The sequence below is a fragment of the Crocodylus siamensis genome, chromosome 2, assembly GCF_052110815.1.
Source record: "Crocodylus siamensis isolate JL-2025a chromosome 2, ASM5211081v1, whole genome shotgun sequence".
In the NCBI taxonomy this organism is placed as follows: Eukaryota; Metazoa; Chordata; order Crocodylia; family Crocodylidae; genus Crocodylus; species Crocodylus siamensis.
In genome coordinates, this window is record NC_143396.1 from 249,846,505 (window position 1) to 249,870,783 (window position 24,279).

Consider the following 24,279-nt stretch of genomic DNA (forward strand, 5'->3'; position numbering starts at 1 on the left):
CCAGACTGATCTTTTGTGTTGGTGACATTTAAAATCCCTGCCCTCCCTTCCCTCCTCCTCAGACTTTTCTCCCACAAAATCTGTGGGACTGAAAGCATAAAAAAACCATCAGAAATGGATAGACGTGTGCTGTTGCCCTTTCACTGTTTTAAGTAAAGACGATCTTACATCTCTCAAAGGGCTCGTGGAACTCTTGCCTATTCATCGGTTAAACCACACATATTTATTCTTGATCAACAAGAACTTTTTAAATGTGCAATTGTTGTTGAGATTTATGTAAAATCAATAAAGAAAAATCAACACAGAAAGACATGCCTCTAATCAGCAAAGGCGACTAATCAGAAGGTATTTGTCAATGATCTGTCTCTAGAGAAAAAAATCTTTATCAACAAGGTTACACGATCCACTGTTATTGTTAAGAGTTTTTTGTTTATTTGTTTAGTTTTTGGTAATCAAATATAGAAGCAAAGCAATATGTGGCTCTCAGATTCTTCCTGTATTTCATCATGGTTACAAAGACAGTAACATGTTTGTATTTTTTATCCATTTGTAAATATAGGCTTCGGACAGCATTTGTGTTTCCACCCCACAGTACATTTCTACTTCTTTTTTATGTTAAAAGGTGACTTTCTAGCTATTTTCTGTGTCTTTGCTTGGTGTTGGCAACAGCCTCTGATGACTGAGGGTTAGGCAGGTTTTTTTTTATCATGTTTTGTGCATACAGTGCAGGTTTCAACATCTGAAGAAAGACATTTTGTTTCTTCAGCACAGGCGTCAAAGCAAGCAACCAGACAAGTAACTCTCTTAACCTGTACCAATCCTCATAGAATCATGATATAACTAAATGTACAAAAGAGAAAAGGGTGGAAAATATCTGAATAAACCTGAGACCCATAGAGAGAAGCCTAAATTTAATGCAAAATGTGTGCAGAGACACTTAAAAATCATTTAAAGTTAACATAACCACTGTGAAACACAGCTGTATTATCATTGTTGACTTACCTGTGTTCAGCAGTTTCAGGCCCAGGTTTACATTGTCATTCTTAAAAGAAAAACTTGTCTTAATGTTCTGCTTTAATGAATGTCAAAATGCCTCTTGGTAAAGTTTACATTGTTTTACATAAGAAGCATGTTTCACTCATAGTTTTATTGGTGGTGGTACTACAAATACATATTATTTAATATTAACAAATTCCCTTTCTGTATTTCTGTGTTCACTGGCAAAAAAAAAAATATCTGTCCTAATTAGTTTGCTTTAATTTTTTCCCTACTTTCCACTAACCCCCCAAAAGAACTAATATTCTGGACCTTTAAAACATATCTGTTTTCCTTGGGCAATAATTTTAGCATATTAGTCTAGAAAATCTACTACATGTTTGAAGACGTGTAAAACATGAGCATGAAAGAGAAATATTTTAAAATTGGCATAATATTTAATATCCTTCACAGAATATTAATATATTGTGTGTTTTTATAATCATCGTGCAATAATTTAAAACTATATTACTAGACAGAAATTTTAAAAATCTTCAATTCATCTCTTATTCCTTCCTACCCATATTAAACAATAAGGTAATGCAAAGATGAGATAGAGCCATTTCTAGACAAACAATATGCTTTTATTTATAACTGGGAAGGCCAGTGGCAGATTTCCATAACTCTACAAAGATAATAATGTATACATGATATGCATATATTATGTGCAGTGGAATGCAGATGGGTTTTAAGGACCATCATTACTTTTGGTCTTTGCACAAAAAGCCAGTTGAATCAACTGGCGTTTAATACACAGACCACAGGTATAGCCTGTACCTAAAAAAAATAAAATACCCTGGGCCAGATTCTGCAGTTCAGCAAATTTTCCATTGACTTAAGCCCCAGTTCAGCAAAGGACTTCAGCAGCTATTTAAAAATATGCTTAAATCCATCATTATTCAGCAAAACACATTGATATGTACTTAATTTAAAGCCATGCTTAAATCTCACAGCATACAACAAAACTTAAAACACACGCATAAGAACTTTGCTAAGGTGGGGCCTGTAATCAGAGGACCTGAAGCTGGTCTCAGCTGTACATGAATGATACTCCAGAGACTTAAATGGAGTTACTTCACATTTTCGTTCCACATTAAAGAGGATGGCTTCTTAACTCCAAGCATATGCTGTAGTAACAAACTCAAAGCAGAAATAAAAAATTAAGGAAAAAAGAGTAAATACTTTTGTTGCCAAAATCTGCTGTAGTTTTTGAGTTTTTTAAATGTTAAAGAGAGAGGCAAGGCTTTTAGTGTGATCTATTTTATTGGACTAGCTGAATGGTTGGGATAAAATTAGATAAGCTTTTGAATACAAGTGATCTGATAAAGAACGCTTTGTGTTCACAAACTCATTTAAATACATCCCAACCATACAGTTGGTCTAATAAAAAAAAATCACCCTAAATTCCTTGCTTTTCACATAATTCCTGGACCATCACAGTTACATTACTCTACCACTACATAATATTGAATTTTAAACGTATTTTTGAAAAATATAAATCCTGAATGAAAAAGCTCATCTGTATTCAGCAACATAGCAACAGAAACACAGTACAGCAAAGGGGAGGAGGGAAAGAGGAAAATAAACTTTCCCAAAGCATAGATTTTAAGTCCTAAAACCCTATTTTACCAGTGACCATTCTGAACGTCTGACTTACTTTCTTTTCTGATCCATAAAATGTCAGATGCTGTTTCAGGTAGAATGAGTCTCTTATCCTATGGTTCCCAAGAGGCACAAATATGCCATTAATTTATACTGAAGTGGCCAGATGCTCAGGTGGTGTAAACTGTTGCTGGTCTTTTCTTCCAAGGAGCTAGGGACAGTTTACATGAGTTGAGGAGATTCCTTGTAATTATTCTTTGTATGGATATACAGCATTTGCATATGTGTTTGCTTAGGGCCAGCTCTTTCTCATGCTGATTAATATCTTACTCCATCAGGGAAGCCAAAGGGGCTTTATGAAGCAAAGTGTTATTCAGAATGAACAGAGGTAGATTAACCTCGGTCTTTACAGAGCTATTTATAATTGTTTCATGTAGGTTTTTTTAACATATATTTTTGAATCCACATTAACATGCATAATTTTCCTTTGCCCAAGGACTTTTCTTAGAGATTATTTATGGGATAAACTGAAAGATTCAACATATTAGCTTTGCAGTTTTACAGTTTTAAGTCACTTTAAAATAAAAAGGAATGGGAAGAGTTTCATTTATTAAATGGTAAGTATGGGTCCAACTTGGTTTTTGGGTACATAAGTGTAAATCTGGAGGGAAAACACTGACATTAGTGGAGTTATTCTGGCTTTGTACCAGTGTAAATGAGGACATAATTTAGCCCTGTATTACACAGATATTTTGCTACAGTGTGCACATGAAGGGCTCAGTTTGGCATTCTCAGAGCATCCAAATCTTCCAGAGAGGTCAATGAGGCCTGATAAGCATTTTCACGAAGGCCCTTTATGCTTCCAATTTGGTGGTGAAAAATAGCCTTAGTCTAAATGTGAATCAGATCAGTGGTGCACCAAAATAATGTAAAGTGGGCTTGAACAGGTTAAAAAGACACTTTTTTTTCTTTTCTTTTTTTTAAAAAACATTCTATGTTTCTGCTTTCTAATGGGCCTCTTAGCAAAAGATCAAGCTGAACTATAATTGAAAAAAATCACGTTGGAAAGGATGTAAAACAGAAGGCTGTGTATGTATATACAGTATGTTCAAAGCCTTTTATTTTTATATTTTGAATGCTCTAAATTAATAAAAGAATAATTATGATGTATTTTGGGTTTTTATTTTTAAAACTTTCTGAGCACTCTCTCCTATCCTGGGTAAGTATTGATAATAAAAAGATCAACTGAAGAATTGTAACCTAAGAACTGGAATAAAATAACAAAATGGAACAGATCTCAATTTGTTGATTTTAGCTACTGAAGTGGTACAGGTTTGAGCCGTCAGTGTGGTCACATCAAGACAAAAGACACACTTTCTCTGTGCATGTCAGCACAGGAATCCTTGAAAATGCTGAGAATGCATTTCTGTTTCTAATGTTTTTGCTTTTATAATACATTTTTAAGTGCTATGACTCCAGAGTTTACATGTGAGCTGTCACTCAAAAATTATAATGTAGAAAGATATTGTTCTAGAATTTATTGAAGAGAAAGTTCAGACATTATCTATGAGGAAGGACAAGTAAATTTATCCAGCGCCAGTACAGTCTATAGTGATGCCATAAGTATTTCCAACACTTGCAAAATACATGTACACTTGTCAGAAAAAAGTCTAGGTAGCTGGAATTATTTATTTGTAGAAGAAATACATATTTTCTAGTACTGAAAAAGACATGTTAACAACAACAGATTGGTGATATAGCATGTGAAACTAAACTTTGACTTTAGTAAGCATGATGGAAATTCAGTGTATCATATTTCAAATGATGTAAAACAGATAATAGAACAATAACAAGTAGGAAATATATATGAAATATGGTCTATGTTTATAAAGAATATCTGGGAAAACAAACAAATGTAACAGTGTTCAGTATTTATAGAAATAAACGTTTCAGAAAGGCTTACAGTTATCTAATTAAGTCTGCACATATGACATCAGTATAGAACAGTGTTCTTCCACCCAGGGTGGTCACAAAAGCCAATCAGGGTGGTCATGAGCTTTGAAAGTTTTATTATATTATGTAGGGGAAAAACATCTTTCTCTCACTCTCAACATACCCTTCCCTTTCAATGGCAAGGATCCTCTGAGAACTTGAAACACACACACATGTGCACACACACATTATGCAGGGTGATTATTCTTATGCTTAACACATTTTTTATGCTTACATTTCTAGTAAATGTAATAGGAAGACATTAATTTTTTGGCTTTGAATAAAGGATTGCCAACCTAAAAAAACCTGTGAAACACTGGTATAAAATATTCCTTTTCCCCTTCTTGTTCCAATTTTTTTAATTTTATTTTTTTTTATAAGTGAAGGTTAAAAAAAAAGACTGGGGGTGGGGGGGGAGGAAAAATGTTGAGGTGAGACCTTGGTCCTGTTAAAATCCATGAAGATTCCATCATGTACTCTGACAGGACAGGGCTTCACCTCTGGAAATGCTCTTACCCAAAAAATCTCGTCTTCCTATGTCCTCAGACCAACATGGCAGTTTTCAAATACAGGTTCAAAAACTGTGAAAACCTCACAGCTTTCAAATACAGGTTTTCCTTGCTTTATGCAGATTCTGTATGTGCGAACTCGCTCTTATGCGATGACCCTTTTTATACCAAAAATTTGTTATATGCAAGGTAAATTCACTCTTATGCAACCGGTGTGGTGGAAGCCCACAGTCAGCTGCTTTGCACAGTGCGTTGTGGGAATGACGCACACCAAAATATAGTCTCCTTTGTGGATCTGTGTTCCTTGCTTGTTATCTGAGACACGTTTCTGTACTTGGCATCCCCATTATGATAGTGCCCTGTGCTTGTGTGCACTGTCTGCTGTTGGTGAATACAAAAACTGTCTTGTAAAAGTGGTAGAAATGGGTCTGGGGGTCTGTACAGTCGAGGTCTTGGAACATATCCCTATTTGTTGCATTGTAAAGTGGGTTCTCTTTATGCAAATTTGAGTTATGTGCCTTTTTCCAGGAACACATGTACAGCATAAACCAAGGGAAACCTGTATTCTTTCTGAGGCAGAGTTCAGCGGATTTATCTATGTGATTAACTCCTCACTAACTGGGTAAGTGTTTCACAGTCAGGCTCTTTATGGCCCAAATGAATTAAACTTCTTGCTTATTGAGTTTTTCCTTCAGTGATTGTTCTGAACTTTTATGCAAGGATGGAAATTCAGCTCAATTAAATTATATTCAGAATTTTTCTTTGACCTGGATAATGTTATATGTATAACTTAAAATATGTAGGAGTTTGACAGTAGGATATTATTTGAAGCAGAAGGATGATCCTGATGTTCTCTTTTGCATATCACTTGCAGACACTTCACAACATGTTCGGCTTGCATTAAAATTGTATGATTGGATCCAGGTTTTTTGGTAGCGAAGCCAGGTCCTCAATTATAAGTCATGGAGCTATACCAATTTATACCAGTTTAGACTCTGACTCCATGTGATTAATACATTTTCCCCGTTGCATTCCTTTGAAAGTCAATTGAAGTGATCACAAGCTTAAAAAATCAGTGCATTTACTATATGACACAATCAAGTGCCCATAACATTTAGTTTATTCTTGAGATACTAACTTATTTCTGTGTTTCCCTGATCTATTTCCTGGACAGTGAGGCCATGATTCAGCAAAGCACTTAAGCATAACAGCTGTATTACTCATGCGTTCAAAACTGAGCATGTGCTTAAATGCATTGTTGGATCAGGGCCTGAAGGTCCAGTTCTGCAGTGATGAATCCTCTCCAGAGGGAACTGAGCACCTTGTAGCATGAAAGTCTCAATTATATTTTGCTTTAATTATTTAGATCCTTTACCCGTAACATGACCATAACATATTTTCAGCATGTCCATTATGTCAACGAGTACATGATTTTAGACATACTACTTCCAATTACCAGTTTTCTTGAAGCCATGCATAAGCATACTCATAAACCAAGAGCATCACAGCACCACCTAAAAAAGAGGGCATTGTTTAATTATGTTTAAAATGTAATACTATCATTATTTTATAAAACAAGCATAAAGTCATTTCAGGTGTAGTGAAATTGTAAATTGGAATATAGTGAAACTGGATCAGTAGAATTCCCTGGATTCTCTCAAACCACCAATTCTTAAACCATACACCATTTAATAGTTTAGAACAAAAAAAGTTTACATGAAAAGCTTATATATTGCATCAAGATTCCTTTCAGCTTTAAGTGCATTTCTCTTATCTGTTCTGGTACTTTGTTTTAACATTTTCCTGCCAAATGTCTTGGAGGTTGTGTAACAAAAGTCAATAAACACACCACCCCTCTGATAGAACCTGAAGTGTAATTAAAACTCAGCAATAAGAGAACTGAGGGAACAAGTATACCCATGGAGGTGGTGGTGGTGGGGGGGATCCAAAGGGGCTGCTTTGATGCAATCACACCTCCTCTTCAATTGTTGCCACTGGTGTAGGGAAGAAGGACCTGGGTCCTCATCAAAGGCAGAGGGGCTGTGAGGAAGCTCTTATGGCTCCCTTGGGCTCTCTCCAACTCTGTGCTGACCAGACCTGTGGTGATGGTGAGGGGGGATCAGGGACAGGTAGAGGCATACCTCACCCTGGTCAGAGTGGGGTGAAGATCAGGGGGATATTATATCAACAGCTGGACAATGGAAGTATATGACAGGGGCATGAGCTCTGGCTGCTGCAGCTGGGGAGTGCTTGTAGCAGCTCCCATGGTGTGGTTACCCCAGGGTCAGATGGTCTGGGACCCCTTCCAAATCAGCACATGGGGTTCACACGCCACTAACCTCCCCGGTACAGTACTGCCCATTCCTTAGCTGTAGTAGCCAGAGCCCATGCCTGTACCAGTGCCAGAGTAGCAGCACCTGAAGTGCAGGGAGTCCACACTGTGACAGGTAACAAGCTCTCTCTAGCAGTCAGTGTAATATCCCTCCTCCCCACCAGCACACTTTCCATGGTACAGAGCCTGTAGGATCTAGGTGAAGGAGAAGGGGAGTGGCAAGGAAATACAGAGCCTCCTCAACTTCCCACTGTGAGGCAGGAAAGAGGATGCTACTTGCTTCCCCATCTGTTGTCCCCACTCCTGTAGGGAGCCCCAGGGTGGCTGAGCTCAGGATTCTGCTTGGACAGGGGCAAGAAGCTCAGATCCCCTTTAGTAGGCTGCTCTTCCCCCATCAGCAGAGGCCAATGTGGTCCCCTGCCTCCCCCCGCCATTTCCAAGTGCTAGACCCCCATGAGTATGCCCTCCCAAAAACAGGCCATGCCTATTACATAAACCTATTCCTAAAACTACACAATCAATTCTGTTGTACATGACATATTGATTCAAACACCAAGAACATCTACCTTGAAAGCTTTTAATAAAGGTTGATTTTTGAACAAATACACAAAACTGCCTATCATATTAATAGGCTGCTACATTTAGATAATTTTGGAAGGTAACAGCCAAATTTTGCCTAATATGAACTAGGGTAACATGCTCTAATCTGTGTGTCATTGAAAGTGCAAGGGTACATGTGGTTTTCTTCTTCACAGATTTTGTCTGTTGGCTTAGATGGCACAACTATGCAGTCCCTCTCTGGAAAAGCTAGATAGAGTGACTTCTGTTGAACTGGGGCAAACTTTTTGCTTACACTGGATTGTCAGGGTCCTAGAACAACCATATGAAATGGCTGGTGAGACTTACTTGAAGAAACCCTGTTTACACATGGTGTATACTGACAACTATCTCCCTCTACTGAATAATAAAAGATAGTACATCTGCTCCTCAGTCTTGCTTTGTTCAGATTCCTAGACCATCATGGCTGCAACAGCAACACCAATGCAGTAACAGCAGCCACCTGATGAAGTTTCACAGGTAGCCAGACAGAGCAAACAAAAAGTTTGCATAAGACTTCTCACAACAATTCACACATGCACAGTCTGGCAGAAACAGCCTGAACTCAAACAAGGTCTGATTTCAAATAGTTCTTCAATATGATTTGCTTGTATACCTCCCTTCCTGAAAACATTTGTGCTATAGGTGGAAGGAATTACCTTTTGTTTCATACTGAAAATAAAATTTATATGAGCCTATTAAGTTGTTAAGAATATGCCCAGCTGCTTTGTTGGTTCTGGGTCCAGAGTACTCAATAGGATTAGTTCTGTTATTACAAAATCAGTTGAGTTGGGTGGTACAGAGAAAACAGGGATATGCCTTCTTTCTGCCTCCCATAAACCAGTTATATTGAAGGAAGAAAGGTCTGTGCTCTTGAGTTCTGCCTGTTTTCCTTGTGTCCCTGCTCTTGAAACTGAGCAAAAGCTAGGTACAATTCACGTCTTAGTAGGAGTAAATGGTTTCATAAAGATTGACAGGAAAAATTCACATGGTATTTTATAATGCAAAATACCATGTGTCAGCAACCAGCTGCTATTAAGAAACAGAGTCCCTGTTAGCTTTTAAATCGTTGTGCTCTTGCCTATTGAGCCACCTACTCCACCTGGAAATACCATTTCACAGACATAAGATTTGGTTCCAATTTGTTCTGCATCCTCTGGATGCGTCTATACAAGACGTGATTGTGCAGTTGTTACTGCATATTTATGTAGTCCTTGTATGACCAAGTACTAAGTAAGTGCACAGTAACTGGAGTTACCACACAGCAGTGCTGGCAAGTGTCTTTTAGGTGATGCTATTACACACTAGCCTAATAATACTGTACAGTAGTGTATTAACACTGTCTGTATTGTGATGCACTACTGCTCGGTATTTTGCAGCCATTGTGCACTCAGTGTCTCATGTAGATGTGCCCCCTATACAGATAAAAAGCTCTAGTAACACAGCCCAGGACTGATCAAAACCAACTTGGAAAAAAGACTGGAAATCAAAAATGATTTGGCTCCAGTTGCCCAATTCCTCCACTTGGGACAGAGACCAGAGTGAGTAGGGTAGAAGGGCAAAGGTTAAGCCATTATTCTAGAACAGGGGTTCTCAACCTGTTTAGACTCAAAGTATGCCTTGTTACTCAAGGTACCCCTCAGACTCAAGTTACCCCTCAGAAAATGCCAGACCTATTTCAGCCAGAGAGAATTCCCTGTACACAGGGTGTCCTTAGGGGGCTATTTATACTCAGGGCACCTTTCATGCCAGAGAGGCATAAAATAGTTGTGGCAGGGCACTGTTGGTGCCTGCCACTTTAAGGGCTGAGCCAAGCAGCCAGCAGGTGCTTGATTGCCGTGTCCATTTTAGATCTCTGGCTGCCTATATAAATAGAGCAGTTCACCTGCTGGCAGGCCAGACAGAAACACTGCCTAGCTTCAAGGTTGTATGCAACATCCTGGAGGTAAAGGCAGGGGCTTAAGGGGATGGTTTGGAGGCTCCAGGTCCTGGGCATGACCTAAAACTGCACTCTGCCAGGAGTGGGTAGCCTGGTGGGGCCCAGAGCCTCCAAGTCATCCCCTTAAGCTCCTGCCCTTACCTCCAGGAACCTGCATACAGCCTTGCAGCCAGGTGATGTTTCTGCCTGGCCTGCCAGCAGCAAACTGCTCTGTTTATAGAGGCAGCCAGAGATCTAAAATGGACACCGCAATCAAGCACCTGCTGGCTGCTTGGCTCGGCCGTTGAAGTGGCAGGCACCAACAGTGCCACAATAGTTTTAGTGAATTGGGCTCTAAATATTACATGAAACACAGTTTTCAAAAATGTTTATATGGTGCCTGGAAGTTTTTCTGGCACAACTATTTGCATACATTCCCAACCCAGTTTGTTCACACATTAGATCATTAAATCCCTCAGCAATTCCCAAGGTTGTACATGCTTGCATATTCTTCTGTAGGCATATGTATCTTAATACATTTAAAATATTCATTAAAATAAATTAATAATTCAAAGATTAAGGGAGAGATTTTGTGGCTTTTTAACAGTATTTCATTTGTTTTATAGGTAATTAGGGTTTATGATGAAATAAAAACACAGGATTCATAGAAGAAACATTACCTGGGCCAAGCCTCATGATCTTGGGAACCAACCCTTTGTACAAAGCCAGAAATCTGTATTAGAAATAAAAAAATAAAAAAGGTTTGAAACAACATTTCTGCTTTAAAAAATGAATAGAATGTTAGCATCTGCTTTGTAAGATGCTGGCTTAGCACTTACTGGAACATGTATAATTTCAAATAATTGCCTGTATCTCCATATTAACATTTTATGGAAGCAAATCACATGAGGAGAAGCTAACACTGAGTTACAAAAGCTATGGTCTGATCCCATCCAATCAGAAACAGGACTTTAATCAGTGAGATGGTTTTACTTTCAAGACAAGTCTGCTAACAACAGCTGCATTACATGAACAAAATGACTGCTATAATTGAGTATCAAAGCTACAACTCAATCCTTACTTGAGAAATATTTAAAAGCTGGAGAAAAGTTATTGCCACAAAGTTCTGTGTCCAATTCACTCATTTCAACAATCATTCTCAATGCATAGAAACCTGCATAAGTTACAAATAGAGAGTTTAACTTAGAAATAAGCTATTTTTCTACTCATATTTTGTATCTGTAGAATGAAGGGGTTAATTTTAATGTTACCAAGCATAAATGTTGTATTTGGGTTATATTGGGCATTTGTTTGTAGAACATACATTTTAACAACACATCATTATAAACTTCCAGATATTAAAAAAGGTCAGATTAAGTAGGAAGAGGTTTTTTAGTCATTTTAAAATACACCTTGAAATATTACATTGCATGTTGTTGGTACATGAGTTCAGGGAGGCTTTATGGCCCTCAACAGATCTGACATATAACAACATGATTTTATGGATCTATATGAATTAAAACAAAGGCCTGACTATGATTTAAAATAAGAATGTTTTACCCTTCTTCTTTATAGACTGTTGCCATAGTTTTAAAACAGGTTCTGTACTTGGTCTCTCCAGGAACAGGTTGTGGCCCTTGAATCCTGCTTTTTGCAACATCAAAAGGGATATTAATAATTGAGGCAATTGTTCCTGAAACTAGCCCGATTCCAAATTTTCTCAAAAACTCCAAAGTGGGATCCTAAAAAGAAAAAAAGAAAGAATGAACAGGGAAACGGAAGCACCTAAATAGGTTAAACACTATAAAGTAATATGCATTTAATCAGAAAACTCACACAACACGACACACTCATGTTATTATAGCAGAACACATTAAGATTTCCTATGCTGGAACTTGTTTTCTTGACAATCCTATTGGCTATGTTTTTACACATGGTCTAAATTGCTGAAGTACACATTTCCTCACACAGGATTTATAAACACAGTTCATAAAGAAAGACTGGTATGGCATATGGGGATGATTTGTATAATTGGGCTTCACAATGTACTTAGTATTACTGTATCAAAACAGGAGAAATCCAAGCACACTATTAGCTAATTGGCCAGAATATTTTACAAATGACAGCAACTTCCACCATGAAGCCTACTAAAATGCTCATTTGTGTGCTAGACCCCCAAATGTTAAATTAAATAAAGGCTAATCTCAGTCTGCAGCCATTCCCCTCCAGGTTTTTTACATTTATTTTCACATGTAGCTGATCCACTGTACTAAGAAGTGCTAGCTTCCTGTTATTAACAATCCAACTTGGTGCAACTGCAAAACAGCCTTCCACATTCTGTGCATTATAAACAGTAGTAACTCACTGAGCTAATTGGCTGAAGAATTTACAACACATTGTTTCTGAACCCTAGAATTCTTTCATGGTAAAAGCTAGAAACAGGTTATAAACCTGATCTTAAAAACATTCTGCTCTTTCGCTGTTTGAATCTTGACAATCCAGTTGTATTTTATTTGATCCCTTTAGAAATCCTTTTTGTCTTGGCATTCTGTGTGACATCAAAGCACTCAAAATTTATTTGGGAGGCAAATATTCTTTAACAAAGTCTAATCCCATTTCTGTGGACAGTGGAAGTCACAGCGAACTCTGTCATAATGAATTTCTTAGGGTATTCATATTTTTATGCCTCTGTTTTCTACACCAACAGAAAAATATTCCTTTTATTTGGCACATTGCACTATATACCTGGCATGCCTTAGGGAATGTTTTGCAAGAAGCCACTTTAAATATAACAAATCATCAGTAAAAGAAGAAGGGATCATGCTACATGCTAATTTCAGCTCAATATTAGAAAAGAAATGGTCAGAAATAGCCTGCTTTTAATCTGTTTTCAGAGCTCTTATATTTTGACTCAAAATAGGAAGGGCCAGTAGGTTTTCCTTTACTGCTTTTCAACAAGGAACTTAAGTTAAAACTTCCATAATATTCACTGGACAAATGCAGTGGGTTGTACGTTTACAGAGAGTTTTAAGTCAAGAGAGTGCTTAATATTACTTACAGAAGGAGGTAATGCTGTGATTTAGTAATGGATAAGATATACTCAGAGAACACTCTTTTAACTAGGAATAAAATAGCCTTTGATATAATTAAACATTACAGAATATTATTACCAAAATGTGTAGCAGAAAATTGCTGTCTGTACTGTAGTACATGAAGATCCACATAGCTTGGATGCAATTATGATTTGCAGGGGAAGCCTACAAAACTGCAAGTTTGACAAAGCCATTAGAGCCAATCTGTGGTGAAGCGTTACAAATGGAACAGTGGCATTCTGGGATCTAGAATGGTCTGAAACCCCTTTCATATGTGGTTTGAGGTAGGGGTTTACTATGTGTTTATACTGCAATAAGCAGTATGGGTTGGCCTGTAGGTGCAAGGAAGAAAGAGAGAAATAATACTTGTACTTTAAACACTGAACCCTCAGCCCAAGTGCATGTGTGCTGACACCTAGCAAATGTCTCTTTGAAATGTTGAACATTCCTACGTGTTTTGCAGTACTTCAAATCTCAGTGTCTCCTGCTTTGGGACTGAAAATGCCACAAAGAGCCTGGGCACCAGAGTGCAGCATCAACTCAAGTTCTATTGAAATATGACATTTTATGACAAAAGAAGTGTCCACCTGTAGCACTAAGCAATATAAGTACAGATAAGTTAAACCTGATTTAGTTATTCCTATTCCAGTTTCATAAGAAAAACTAAGTACGACAGTGTTTTACCCTTTCAAAATATGCCAACCTGATCACACAAACTATAGTATACATTAGTTTCTCCTATATAACTTTGCTTCTTTATTTTATTATAGGATTTTATATTGGATCCCTCACCATTATATCTGGATTATTAAAAAATACAGTTGTTAAAAATATGAATAAAGTTTCATTATAAAAGCAAACACTAGAGGCTTTTTGTCTGGGGAAACTGTCTTCAGGAAGAAGAGGGAGATTCCTAAATAATATTAAATGTCAGTCAATAAAGTGAAAAGAACAATGGCTACATATCACACAGGTGATAGTAGGAAATGATATTTCTTTTTTCTTGAAATCTTTCCCTTTCCTGCCACTGTCAGATTTCACGAAGAAGCCTGTGGCATAGTGAAATGTGGTGGGAAAAGAAAAATACAGGAACAAAACTATATACCACCTGCTATCAAAAGGTTAGTTATTGTCACCTATTTGTTCTTAACTTCTGTGGCATTCAGTTGGTGCCATGATGTAAAGTGGGGCCACCGAGAAAGCATGGCTGGTGTCGATTTCAAATGAAATTTAAAAAAATTTTTGGTGTATCCTGGAGACATGTTACCAATTTACTCATTTGAGAGCAATTTCTTGCTGTGTTGGACAGCTGAATTGGTGGTCCCCACACCTTTACAGTAACTTCTAGAAACATAGTTGGGGTAAGCGAGAAGGGCACCAGCTGCAGGTGCCCTCTTAGAGGGAGCACTGAAATAGAAGCTCTCCAGGGAGCTTATGGTGCTGCAGCAGCAGCCCTGCTGAGCCAAGTGCAGCAATAGCCAGGGCTAGGCACACCATGCCATGCTAGCTGCAGCAAGTAACAGTAACTTCCCCCGTCCTGTCACTGCCCGCCCGCCCCCCCACAGCCGGGTTTAGATCAGGTCTTGCTCCTCCCCTCATGGCAGGGTTTTGCTCAGGGGACAAAACATGCTAGTTAAGCCTCTGAACCTCTTTGCAATAGCACTCATTGCACTTGATGTTTTCCATTCCATGAACACCACAAAAAAGGAAAAGAAAAAGAAAAAAACAGGCAAACCCTAGCAGCCCATTGGGTTAGCATCATTAAAGTACATCAGCTTCTGTTGGTAGCAGCACAGAAAGGAGAAGTATGGAAGAAGTATCATGTCTGAGTAGCCACCCGAAAGCCCTATGCACCCATTTTACAGATGAGTTAACTGAGAGCAGCCTTTACTGTGAATCTTTTAGTGATAAAAGTTATAATGTAGAGAAACTCCCTAATTTAGAAGAGTTTGGGATTAGGGAATGGTCTTTCAGTTAGTGAGAAAGAGCGAGAGAAACCAAGGGTCTGCATAGGTTGCCTACTTCTCTACAGTAAAGTTCATATGGTTGGTAGTATACCAGAGGAATTTTATATAGATAAAGTAGAATCAAGCAAAATCAATGAGAGGAACTAGATTTTGCCAGTGTAAATGCAAGTAACAAGAGTTTCATTTAAAATGAAAACTGCAACTCAGGTTAATATCTTATCAGAGCATGAACACAGAAAATTAAAATTGAGAGCAAAAGCAAGTTCAATAAACATCAAAATAACTGGCTATTCAGAAGCAGGCAAAGCCTAGCAGTCCATTACCAGTGAAAGGGAAATACATTGCTAGCATCCAATATAAAATGTGAGTATAAAATTTCCCATTCTTTGAGGTATTTAGGGATATTACACCAGTTTTGGTGTCACCAAGATTTCACCATCTTGTGAAAAACTTTAATCTCATTAAACTTGTGCTTGCAGTACAAGAAGACTCAACATACATGCCTCCTGACAATCCTCTTGGCTGTCACAGCCAAAATCTGGACAGTTTGCTCAGGAAGAAGCCAAGTGTTGCAGAACACAAGAAGCAACCCTGTCCTTATGGGAAGAAATGTACCTATGGACACAAATGCAAATACTATCCAACAGAAAGAGGAAATCAGTCTCAGCAGTCTATAGCTAATGAACTCTGTGCTATGTGTGGATCCCAGTAAAAACTTCAAGTCTATTAAGACTTGGAGGAAAAGCTTCCCACCAAAAATAACTGGATCCCAGTAAAAACGTTAAGTCTATTAAGACTTGGGGGAAAAGCTTCTCACCAAAAACAAAGCAGAAACTAGATCTGATACTTCATCAGTCTCAGAAGAAAATGAAACCTTCTGAAAGACTCACTGGGATTTGTTAAAATAATTGCAGAAAAGGTGGAAAAGGAAAGTACATTCCATTTGTAACATGTCCAGAGTGCCATTTATAACATGTCTGGGGTGACATGTTAGTAACTTTTCCTGTGTAACACAAACATTGATTTTTGTGTTGATTTTGTATTTATTGAGACAGAAAATGTAGCAGTAAACTTTATAATTTAGAGAAACTCCCTGATTTAGAAGAGTTGGGAATTGGGAGATGGTCCTTCAGGTTATAGCTGCTAATTAGTGAAAGAGAGACCAAGGGTCTGCAGAGGTTGCCTACTGCTCCATAATGAAGTTCATTGCTTGGTTCTTCTCATTCACAGATGCCCGTGTTTACTGAACCTGGTGGTCACCACAAGTCTGGAGTAAGGTTTGAATTCATGGTGCTGGAGCTCTAGTCAACACCTTGACCAACTGCTATGGCACCTCTGCACTACCACAGACTACCCAAAAATAAACCAAAGTAGAAGCAGGATTAAGAAATGGTCATTTTCACCCATATTCTTCTTGTTTTCTTGACCTTGAGAGAAAGAATAAGAAGTTGCATCTCACTGTGTTCTATATGATAAACACGGTCTTTTTCAGCTGTATCTGTTTTTGAACACACTGGTATTTATCTCAGGCTGCACTTGCTTCTTCTCCAGATCTGAAGGACACTTTGTGCCAAAAGGTTTGTCTAACATCTCTCCCAACTATACAGTTGGTCCAATAAAAGGCACTCAGCAGCAGACCCAGAAGTGGACCAGACCAGTTCTGGTCCACTTCCAGGTCTGCCAGGGAGCATGCTGGGGTAGCCCCCTGTGCCCCCCTGGCTCAGTGACTGGTGCCTCCTGAGTCTGGGGCGGGGGGGAGCACCTGGGGTTGCCCTACAGTCAATTGCTGGACCAGGGAAGGTACAGGCCCCACCCCCCCGAGCACTCAGCAGAGGACCCCAGAAGTGGACCAGAAATACTTCAGGGTTCACTGCCGAGCATGAAGGGGGGGCTCCTGTGCTCTTGTGAGACACTCCATCTGCTCCACCATAGCAGCATTCATGAACTGTGCCTGATACCTTGAGGTATGTAGAAAAAACATTTAAAGCTGTATCTATGGCCGAATCACTGATTCTCCAAATCAGCATCGAATCTTCAGATTTGGATTTGGCCGAATCAAATTTGGACAGTGATCTGAATCAACAAATTGAATCATTGTCCCTGATTCAAGCCAAATACAAATTCAAATTGAATACAGACCATTTCGCACACCTCTAATAAACAAGTATCATCATTCATGGCAGCGTACTTTTTTCTGATAATTCCAAACTTGAACTGACGTTTTTACAGGTAACAGAGTACAAGGGAACAGTATTTTTCAGAGATAATCTGTAGTATGGTGACAGTTACGGTGCTTCTTGTTACAGCTTCCCTGATGTGAGATCAAGCCTTGGTTCCATGCCAAAGACCATCTCCACTTGAGATGGGCAACTGGTCACTTGGGCTGGGGAGTCAAAGACAGCTGGACATGATACTGGCCACTTCACTCCTCTTGTGTGGCACTGGCTATAAAAACTGTTGTGCTTTAATCATGCAAGGCCAAAGGGCTGTGAAGACTGGATGGACCTTTTATCTTTTTATTTTTAATCTACTCTAAGCATGTCAATCATCTTATATTACTTTTCTTGACGCAGCAAGAATTTGTACACACAAAATGTCCAGGGTCACAGTACAACTGAAACAAACTCCCTGGCATAGTTTTGTATGACATTTATAACATTTAAACTGTTATAATTTATAACACATATATGCGTGACATTTACTGTCTTCCAAATCACACAGTGTTTTTGGTATCTGTCTCTTCTTCTTTGCCTGTACATGTTGGGGCCTTTCTGAGACACATTACTTCGCTTATTGACTCCTATGCTTAGGTGCAAGAGCCCCTTTAACAGGGGACACAGCATACATTTACAGCTGTTGGGAGGGTCAATATGTGACCAGAAATGCAGGTGGCTGATTTGCACTAGAGGTCTTATTATGGAAAAGTTAGGAAATCTTGTGTTGTTTAGATGGGTGATTCCACTAGGAGGTGGTAGTGGGTGAATGTTTTAATGGTGTTTTGAAACTAGCCTTTGGCATCACATCTAACTTTGATAAAAAAGAGCAAAGTGAAAGCTATTAGATGTATGTGAAATGTGCTATAAAACATGTGCTCTAAAACCAAGGTAATATAACTTTCAGACTAATTTGATTGCTAGTGCAGATGCATGGCAGCCAGCACTCTATGGCTGATACATTAGTACTGAATGAAACAAGTCTGGTTTATTCTATCTTTAGTAAACAGAGCATGAGGTTGGTTGCAAATGGTCTGTTTAGCAGAATAGATTGAACATATGAAAAATTATTCACTATTTGAACACTTAAAACCCACACATGTCATTTATATCATTCAGGCACTCAACATAAAAGGTTTATTGTTTTTGGCAAAATAAGCTACAAACATCTTTAATTGGGATGCAAATTTAATGCACAGTTTAACACTGTTGACAGCTAAAAGGCTCATATGGACGTTTCAATACATTTTTCCACTTACGTTACAGATGGTAAGGAGCAGATATATAGTCAAGAGCCAAAACTGCTTAAAAAGTGTAACATTTTTATTTCACAATTTTATATGCTTGTCAATATTTTAGGACTGACTTTGAGTTTTCCTTCTCTTGAGAAGTGTGTGAAATGAAGAAATTAGTTTTTGTAATGAAATCAAGTATGTGAGGATACTTGAACAGTCTAATCCTTTTAGCTCTAACTGTAAACTATTTTTTCTATCAAGTCCAAGTTAGAGATTTGTAACTGTTAGTTTCTCTTGCTTTCCCATTTAAGAAAATGAATTAGATTACAGGTAATAAAGAATTATTGAATACTTTTGTTCTCCAATCACTGAAGTAGAGCTTAGAGTTCAAGACAATGTGAAATGGCTTTCTGGCTTGCACCAGATATGTTAGGCCTCATCTATTTCCATTAAGATATGTGGAAAGATTCTCATTAACTCTAAAGATAGTTGAATTAAGCCTGTTGTGGTCCAGCTTTGTGCAAACTTCTCTATCATTTGCAGTTAACACAATCTAATCCTAACTGTCTACATCTTTGATACAACAATGTGGCATCATGTACATTTGGAACATCTGAGTAGAACTAAATTCATTTCCCTTTTATTTTGCTGATTATTTTAAATCTATGGTTCCAGGGCTGACCAGCTCACTGGATCATATAAACTCTATGATAACTCCTCTCACTCCCCTTAAGTATGTCCCTGAATTTGGTCTCATAATGGATCAAGTGATTACTAAGAATTTATTTTGTGTAAAAGACAGGTAAGTCTTGGTTATGCCAAATCCCATCACAATCTCTTGACTCCCATGCCCAAACAGTTCATTGTTTCCTCCAAAAAAATCTCCTTTTTATATTCAGAAATGTATAGCACTATATAATTACATAAACTCATGAACAGTATCATGGAAAATATATATCTAAATATCCACTAGCCACATAGCATTTCTCATCTTTTTTCATCTAATCTAAATAGGTTTAGTTTTAATCTAAGTGCTAACGTACTTTGAGCTTTCAGAACACATTTTGAATGTGTACTATCAGAAACTAAAAAAAACTGAAAGGAACTTGTAGAAACTTGCATATTAGCTGCTATTGACCTGTTTGATTTATGGTAAGAATTTGCAAATAAGTAACTGGAGATTTTCTTCATTTATATTCCGATTGCCAACAAAATTATGAGGATACTTCAAATACAGAAAGGGGATCAACAAGAGCCACTTCCATGTAGTGATCTCTGGCAACGTCTCTGATGCCAAGAGCCAAGAGCTCCTGAATTGACAAATATGCCAAAGCGCACAAAGATAAAGATACAGACCCCATTTTGTCATATGAAAGAAGAAAGTACAGAAAGAAGAAGGCATTGCTTCATCTGGGAATAAAAACTGATACCTTTTGATGTAAATTACAGCTTCTTGTATGAATATCATCAGGTATTACACCTATGATAGTTTCAGCTGTCATTGTTGTAGTATTACATTAGTTGTCTTTGTATAGTACTGGGACGATTAATAAACCATTAGCTTGTACAATTCTTTAGGAAGTTCCTGGAACTCTTATTCTTTCACTAGCACATTTTCTTTTTGTTGCATCATCAGAAGCCTTCAAGGCTGCTTCAAGAAAATTGTTTTATGTGCAGTTCCAACTACAAAGAACTCTTTAACTTAGCTGTCATGGTGAAATTTGCCCATGGTACATACTCTATAAAAATCTATCCACAACATTAGTTCTATTTAAGCACTCTTTCTGAATCTAGACTTCTGCAGACAAATAAATATACTGCTTTGTCCATGGGCACTAAGTTAAACTTTCTCTTAAATGAACAGACACAGCGTACAGCCAACATACCCAATCTTCTGCAGTTTGTGCAATCTTCCACACAAACCTGAAACCCCTACCATGAAAATCTATAGGAAAATATGTTCTAGAAAGTATAATTTTACCCTACTGAGCCATTTTGCTATTTGTAGCACTATTGGCTGCTATGGGAAAATGCTAAGGTCAAGATTTTCAAATGTAAGTGCCTAAAATGCATGTAATGCAAATGTAATTTATGTCAATTTCCAGATTCTTGACACTTCCAGAATGGTGTGGAGGGAACTGACTCAAAAGGAAAATTCAAGCCACATGTATATTTTACAGCAGGGATGTCAAACATAAACCTGTGGAGTTATGGCATCTGGTCCATGAGGTTTCCATGGGGAGCCAGGAATTTGGGGGCAAGGCTCACTGCTGAAAATGAGGATCTAGAGGCCCATGGGGCCATGTTGGTGGTGGGGGAGGCCAATAACAACTGTGTTAATCCCTGTGGCGCTCTGACAGCACTCCATCCCCCCCTCCGCCACTACCAGAGATGGGTGGGGATCCAGCCTACAAGGACCCTGACACCCAGATAAGGCCAAGGGGCCAAACCAGTTTGACATCTTTGCTTTACAGCAATATTTATCACTCACTTTGTTAAAAAGTGAGAACTGTAAATACTTGTTTTGCTATGAAAAATCTTAACCTAAGTTTAAATCAAATCTAAATTTTAGTCTAAATGTAAAATCTGAAAATCTAAAATATGGTAGACCTTCCAAAAATAAAGAACTGTAGTAATAAGTGTTTAAAAAAGACCATTATCTATTATACCCTATAAAGCACTTACCTTATTGACTGGAATAATGTTTTTCACATTGAAGTAGAATCCAAAGTAAACCATATTAAAAACTCCATGACGGCCCAGGGTTGCAGTGAGACCTCGGTTGAGACCTTGGAATCCTAAACCATTAGTTTTAATAATTTGCCGAGCTTGTGAAAAGGTAGATGGTTGCTGTACAAGTTAAACAAAAACAGAATGACACCATTGTTATAAATGGGAAGTGTAGCAAAAAGTCTTCATAGTCTCGTTTCAAACTGGTTGATAATCACAGTGTTGCCGACACACATGATTTGAATTGTTTCTCCTGCAACATTTGGTACCTTTTTTTCATAAAGCCCCAGATCCTAGAATCTTGTGATTAAGTGAAAATCACAATTTTCATTAAAAAAAAAAGTTTCAAGCCTTTATTGTTGCAGAGAAAGCCTTGAAACGGGTAACCTGAAAGAACTTAGACCAAAAGGTGAAGAAAAGAATCCTCAAACAATGTTTTAAAATATAATAAGTTTTAAACACATCTCATAATATTTTATAGCTGAACTCATGTTTTTTAATATGTCAGGTTAGCATTACCACAAACAACAAAGAGGCTATGCTGCCAATATTGCAAGAGATGAAACATCCACACAGACTATATCACAATTAATCTATGTAGTAAAAAGATGAAAACAGCTTTTGTATACAGAGACAAATTCTCAGCACGTTCTAAGGCATCCTACACCTGTCCTAAAACTCTATCTGAGAATTTCCTTTGCACAGGAGTATGTTCAGCTGACAGTGTCCTCCTTGCTCTAGGACACCAGGTATTGAGGACACCCCTAGCTGAAGAAGGATAGGAGCAGAGCATGATGTTTCGGCAATTCTGGAGAGTGAAGCAGCTCCTTTGGAGCCATTACTTGCTGGCATGTAGCCACATGGCTATTCTAACCTTCACTAAGGATAAGTTCATTCCCTGAGAGTCTCCAGATTTAGTGTTGGGGATGAAGTAAAAAAATGACAGGAAACCATATATGTGTCTTTCCAGGTGTGCTGAATAGTGTTTTGGTACACGTGTGGTTCCTGCTCATAGTGTCAAAATATAGTATAGTATATAGTATTGTGTCACTGTTATAAATGTTTACACAAGAGATTTTTAGTGGAAACTACTGGATGCTCAGCACTTTCGAAACCTGAATCATACAATCAGATTTCTTGTTCTGGATTCAGGAGTCTAACTTTAGGCAGACAATTATGAAAATCTCAGTCTATATTACTGTATTATAAACACATTGAAAATATAGCTAAAATTACTCAACGTTTTCCTGATTAAATATCCTAGTGTAATCATATTTTGCTTTCTAATGAAATATTTTACTTTAATGAGAGATTCTGGGTTTTGAAAATAAGGACATTCATTTAAATCCTTCAGTGTAGATTTAAGAACCCTGCTTTGAATCCATTTTGAAAATCTCAACTATAAAGAATAAAAACCCTATTACTTCAGAGAATAAGCCAAACAATAACTCAAACAAGCAGGGAAGACATTTCCCTATGGGCAGGGTATCACAGTAATGCCCATTATAAAGATTCTACACTTTCTTCTAAAGTATGCAGTACTAGTCACTATCAGTACACCGTGGACACCAGGGCAAATACTGTGTTTCTAAATGTATTGTGCCAGATTTTACGCATTTACACAGGTCACCTTTCACATTTTAACTCTTTTATTTTTTAATCATAAGAAGAAAAAAGCACATTTAAAAATGTTTGCTAACCTGTGTTTGGATTTCTCTAAACCATAATGCTACCTTTGCGTAACCAAATATTTAATCAGAAAGGCAAAACAAGACTTCCGCTAGGATGCTTAAACAGGAAAATGTAGAATGACTTTGACTAGAACTTTGTAAACGCTGCTAATTTCAATATACTTATTTGTTTAATGGGTTTCCATTTCAAATTCTCACCCTGGCAGATCAACAGTACCAGCCAAATGATCCCAATTATATCCGACACAACGTATGACTGCTTATTTAGTTGACAGCAGGTTTAATTTTCTTTAATACTTTGTTTCACTCTGCTTTTCATATTTAGCAACTAATATTGACCTGCTAATGTTTTGCTATCTATCCCTATCTGTAGAAGTAAGAACCAAACAAGCCCTGTTTTATTATAATTTCCTTCTAGCTACTCAGAGATTCAAAGCTGTATGCTATAGTTCAGTATCTATCTTGAATGTACACAGAGAGCAATATCCTTATTCTTGAAAAAAGTTAAGATGGGATCTTTGTGTGGTCATGAACTCAGTTTCAAGTCTCAGCTCAAAGGTAACAGCTTTGAGAGTACAGTGCCCACTGCCATATTACTGAAGAATTGATGCACTGTGACTCGGAGGGGGAGGAATGCCAGCTGGTGAACACCTAATGCCAGCTTCAGCAGTAGGTGAGTTTTCCTTGGCATAACAAAAGGCTGGTGCTAGGTTCAAAATCTCAAAAAATCACAGCTCAAAGTTTTGTGGCTGCTAGCAGCTGTCCATGAATAACTAGCTTGTGTGGTGCTTTCACCGGGGCATACCTTGATGTTAGTGTTGTAACATGTGAAATTGTATATACTTGCATTATGAATTGTTACAGGTGTGAACATGATATAGATTTAATCCACAGTGTTAAAGCTAGAATTACAACATACTATTAAAATAAAAGGTTTGGGCAAGGAGTACTGCATTGGGATTTTAGGCCATCTTTTGCTTAACCCACCCCAAATTGAATTCTGGGGCTGCTGCAGGTTAAACTGAGTAAGTTAGAGCAGCTTCAGATTTAGTGATTGGTAATAGTTCCTCAAGGGGCTGCTTTTGTTGGCTACTCTGGAGAGAGTGGATTGCTGTCCAGACTCAGTTCATTCACAAGAAGAGATGCTGATGTCACATTGATGATGCAGCCTCTATGCAAGCTCAAGATTCCCAGCTCTTAGAGAAATCCTCAGTTGCTCACTGGCAGTATCTTTGAGTCCCCCTTGCACAATTAAAGCATCACATAGTGGACTCAGTGGCTTAGTATTTGCCTTGTAATACATTTATTTCCTCGTATTTCCTCTATATTCTTGTTTGTCTACAGTTTCCTATTCCACCTTGCCAAA

The 24,279-nt window shown here is 37.9% G+C and overlaps 1 protein-coding gene across 3 annotated transcripts in view; it reads right to left on the bottom strand.

Moving 5' to 3' along the window:
- Nucleotides 1–3: 3 nt before the first annotated feature.
- The window catches only part of SLC25A21 (solute carrier family 25 member 21), a 448,630-nt gene continuing 424,354 nt past the window's right edge, over nt 4–24,279 (bottom strand). Inside the window, exons 7-10 of one of the 3 annotated variants that reach the window (XM_090033640.1) lie at nt 21,178–21,342; nt 11,546–11,727; nt 10,666–10,718; nt 4–6,652 (exon numbers count right to left, since the gene is read on the bottom strand). In XM_090033640.1, the coding sequence (XP_089889766.1) occupies nt 6,591–6,652; nt 10,666–10,718; nt 11,546–11,727; nt 21,178–21,342 (462 nt within the window). In that variant the 3' untranslated portion in view covers nt 4–6,590. The remainder of the gene's footprint in view (nt 6,653–10,665; nt 10,719–11,545; nt 11,728–21,177; nt 21,343–24,279) is intronic. The other 2 variants (XM_090033638.1, XM_090033639.1) reach the window with 2 other exon arrangements.